Consider the following 3,892-nt stretch of genomic DNA (forward strand, 5'->3'; position numbering starts at 1 on the left):
GATCTTTCATTTTCTCTTTCAGTATTTTGCTTCTTCAAAGTCTTTTTAGAGTCCAGTATCCCTCTGTGACACACACGAATATCCCTGTCCACAGACAGGAGTTGGTTTGGCCCAAATTGGCCCAATTAGTGTTCAGCTGTGCTTCTTCCTATTTAAAGGGGAATTCCACTCATTTTCAACATTTTACAACATTTTTGTAATTAATATACCTTAGAGTTGTTGTGTGGAAATAATTTAAAAAAAAAGTCCCCCCATTCTGTTTCCTACCATAGGTCTGAAAAAAATCAAATCAGATCAAATTTAGCCCAAAGAGTGTTTTTGTGCAAAACTAAACTGAGCGATAATGTCACTACTGTATTTTAACTTTTTCTTTCTCCGTTTAGGCACCATGCCATCGTGTCCTGCAGGGGGAAGGTCCTCATTCCTGGGAGTATGTCTGGTCTCCTTGCTGCTCCCGTGGCCCTGCGAGGCAGGGAGGATCCTGGTGTTCCCTGTAGATGGGAGCCACTGGATCAACATGAAGGTCATGATTGAGGAACTCCATGCCAGAGGACACCGCATGGACGTCATAAGAGCGTCCAGCAGCTGGTACATCAAAGCTGATTCACCTCATTACCACACCATCCACATACCACAGGAACCTGGTTTTGTGGACATTCTCGGGGAGATGTTGGATATTAACTTTAAGGTTTGCCACGACAGTGGGTCATTGTAAACTTGTTTGGTCGATTGATTGATTCTTCACTCTATCACACAGTCAAATAATCAATAAGTGTCTAATGATCAAAATAATGGTCAGAAACGTATTCATTGATTCATTAATTAACACTTCACTTCATTAAAAAATCACTCATTTAAGCATTAATTAATCAAATTATGTATTTGACTATTTTTACATCTCTTTTACAGGCGCAGCAGGAAAGCACCTCAGCACTCACACTCATTAAACTCGCCAAGGACATGTTCTCCATGATGTCCAACATCCATTATCTAACCGGTGAAATGGTCGTTCAAATGCTTGAGGACGAAAACCTGGTGAAGTACTTGCTGGACGCCCAGTATGACCTGGTACTGACGGACCCCGCCGTCGGAGCTGGAGCCATACTGGCCAAGTATCTCAAGCTCCCACTCGTGCTCAATGCCCGCTGGAACATTGGTGGGGAGGGACATTTCGACATGGCTCCTTCTCCTCTCTCATACGTCCCTGTGCCGGGATCCGGAAACACGGACAAGATGAATTTCATGCAGAGGGTCAAGAACATGCTGTTCTACGGCCTCATAGTCTTCCAGCAGAGGGTCCTCGTGGGGCGCCATTACAATGCCGTCTGTGACAAATACATAGAGGGCGGATGTGACATCATGACGCTGCTTCAGGAGGCCGACATATGGCTGTTCAGGACAGACTTCGTGTTCGACTTCCCTCGGCCCACCATGCCAAACGTCGTCTACATAGGAGGGTACCAGTGCAAGCCGAGCCAGCCGCTGCCGGCAGAGTTGGAGGAGTTTGTCCAGAGCGCCGGTGAGCACGGCGTGGTCCTCATGACTCTGGGCACCTTGGTCAAGGCTTTACCGAGTGAGATCGCCGATGACATCGCCAGCGCCTTCGCCAAAATGCCGCAGAAGGTAACAGTCGTTTAGGCATTTTTCATGTGGATGTGACATTCAATCAATATTAAACTAAACTTCAATTCATTCAATCAAGGTCAATCGATCAGTAATTAAAACTCATCCTAGGCGTGACTGCCATTCAAACGTGTATCGCTTCCGGAGAACTGGTCCTCCAATTGACTGCACTCATACACCAAATGCCCTTTTCAGCAATGCACGTACTTAGAAGCATGAATGAATAGTTCTCAAGATAGTCATGAACACAGCCAACAGCCAACACAATGAATTAGAAAGAAGTGTCTGAATAATCAAAAACTAGTGTGCAGTTTAAAGTTATTTTCTTTTTTGGTCTTAATATCATTGTCAGGTAATATGGAGGCACATCGGTGAACGTCCTTCTACTTTGGGCAACAACACCCTGATAGTGGAATGGATGCCCCAGAGGGACCTGCTGGGTCACCCCCAGATCAAGGCCTTCGTCGCTCACGGAGGAACCAACGGAGTCCAAGAGGCCATTTACCATGGAGTGCCCGTTCTCGGCATACCCCTGTTCTTTGACCAGCATGACAACCTGCTGCATCTGCAGGAGAGAGGAGCTGCAAGGATCATAGAGCTCGCCAACGTCAACGGGCGCACGTTTGAGCAGGGTCTAAAGGAGGTGCTCCACCAAGACTCCTACAGGGAGAACATGCAGAGACTCTCCCGTCTGCACAGGGATCAACCCATCACACCCATGGACCACGCCATCTTCTGGGTGGAGTTTGTGATGCGTCACAAAGGGGCAGCTCACCTGCGTACTGAGGCCTACAGGATGCCGTGGTACGCATACTACTCTGTGGATGTGTTCCTGTTCCTGCTGACCGCTGTAGGTCTCCTCATGTTCACTACTGGGATCATGTTCAGGTTCCTGTGCTGCAGAGGAAGGAGGAAGATCAAGGATAAGCAACAATGACCCAATAGAAAGTTGACTTTGTCCACACACCAAGACATGAAGTTGATTGGTCGGACGGTGTCCAAGTTATGCTAGCGACAGACACAGATCGATACGCAGACAGGTCTACTAGGACAATCAATCTGCAATAAAGATACCATGACCATCACAGCCGTATACTGCAACATAATGCATCAGACAAACTAACCTGGTATAGCACAGTATGTGATGCCACTTATGCATTGATACGTCTCTTTCACGTTGTAAATTCCATAATTTCCTTAAAGGTATAATGACATTATTTTTTAACATTTTAACGTCTTTGCCATGGTTCTTCAAAATTACGTTTTTTAACAGAAAAAACGACTCCAGTATGCCATGCCAGGCTTTTTTTTTGTTCTAAGCTTCTTCAGATGCAATGGAAAAATGCCTTATTTTAGCCAGCAGATGGCACTTTGCCTGTTAATCAATGCCCCTGCTCCCCTCTGGCCTTCCGTTATACAGGTAGATGGAACAATTACAAAAATCACACTCGTGTGAAATGAGGGGTGCTCTTGTCGTAACATCATGTGTTTACCTCCTATCTGGACTTGAGATTATGTGACCCTGGGACACACAGATCCGGGAGCCGCTCAGGATACACAAACACATACAATGAACTAACAAGACATTTCACACACATCCCGCACCACATTCCGCCTTCTCCCTATCCACCCCCAACCCCCACCTCACCCCGCACCCCGCCCAACCTGCTGCCCGGTTGTGAGAATTTTTTTCCTGTTTTCAGACAGTGCTTCTTGTGGTGTGATGACCATGGAACATTTGTGAAGTGTGATGACCATGAAGCGTTGTGTGAATAGCAGTGTGTTTTTTGTCCTCTGACCTTAACCCAACCCCCCACCCCCACCCAAGTTCCCGTGCCTACACAATGCAACTGTATGTGATATGATGTCCTCATCCCCACCCTCCCTCCCTCTCTGTCAATACCCCTAACCCACTCCATGCTCCCCCCCCCCCCACCCTATATTTTTCTCCTATGATGTAAGAAAAAGTTTGTGGCGGCGCGACTCAGTTGCAGCGGCCCGTGCACTTCAGCACATCGCAATTTCGTTTTTTCTGCTGTCCACAGTTGTTCACAGTTGTTCACAGTTGTTAAAAAATGACAAATAAAATCATTCATTCATTCATTCATCATCAAAAAAATGAATATACTTCATGAATAAATTTGTCAACATATGTTATTATCTTTTAACTATGATACAATGTTTAAGGTTATAAGTTATAAGTGTCATGGTCGCCCCAATGCATTTCCAATGGAAGTCACATGGTTTGATACAACATGTTTGCCTACAA

At 45.8% G+C, this 3,892-nt stretch overlaps 1 protein-coding gene across 1 annotated transcript; it reads left to right on the forward strand.

Annotated features, from left to right (window-relative positions):
- Positions 1 to 388: 388 nt before the first annotated feature.
- LOC308327496 (UDP-glucuronosyltransferase 2C1-like) lies at positions 389 to 2,560 on the forward strand (the record flags this gene model as incomplete). The annotated part of the gene is made up of 3 exons (XM_080781017.1): positions 389 to 688; positions 910 to 1,623; positions 1,976 to 2,560. The coding sequence occupies 3 exons, from the start codon at positions 389 to 391 to the stop codon at positions 2,558 to 2,560; spliced, it is 1,599 nt and encodes a 532-aa protein (XP_080637143.1).
- Between the last annotated feature and the right edge of the window lie 1,332 nt (positions 2,561 to 3,892).

The sequence above is a fragment of the Protomyctophum bolini genome (assembly GCF_963924005.1).
Source record: "Protomyctophum bolini genome assembly, chromosome: 13".
Lineage (NCBI taxonomy): Eukaryota > Metazoa > Chordata > Actinopteri > Myctophiformes > Myctophidae > Protomyctophum > Protomyctophum bolini.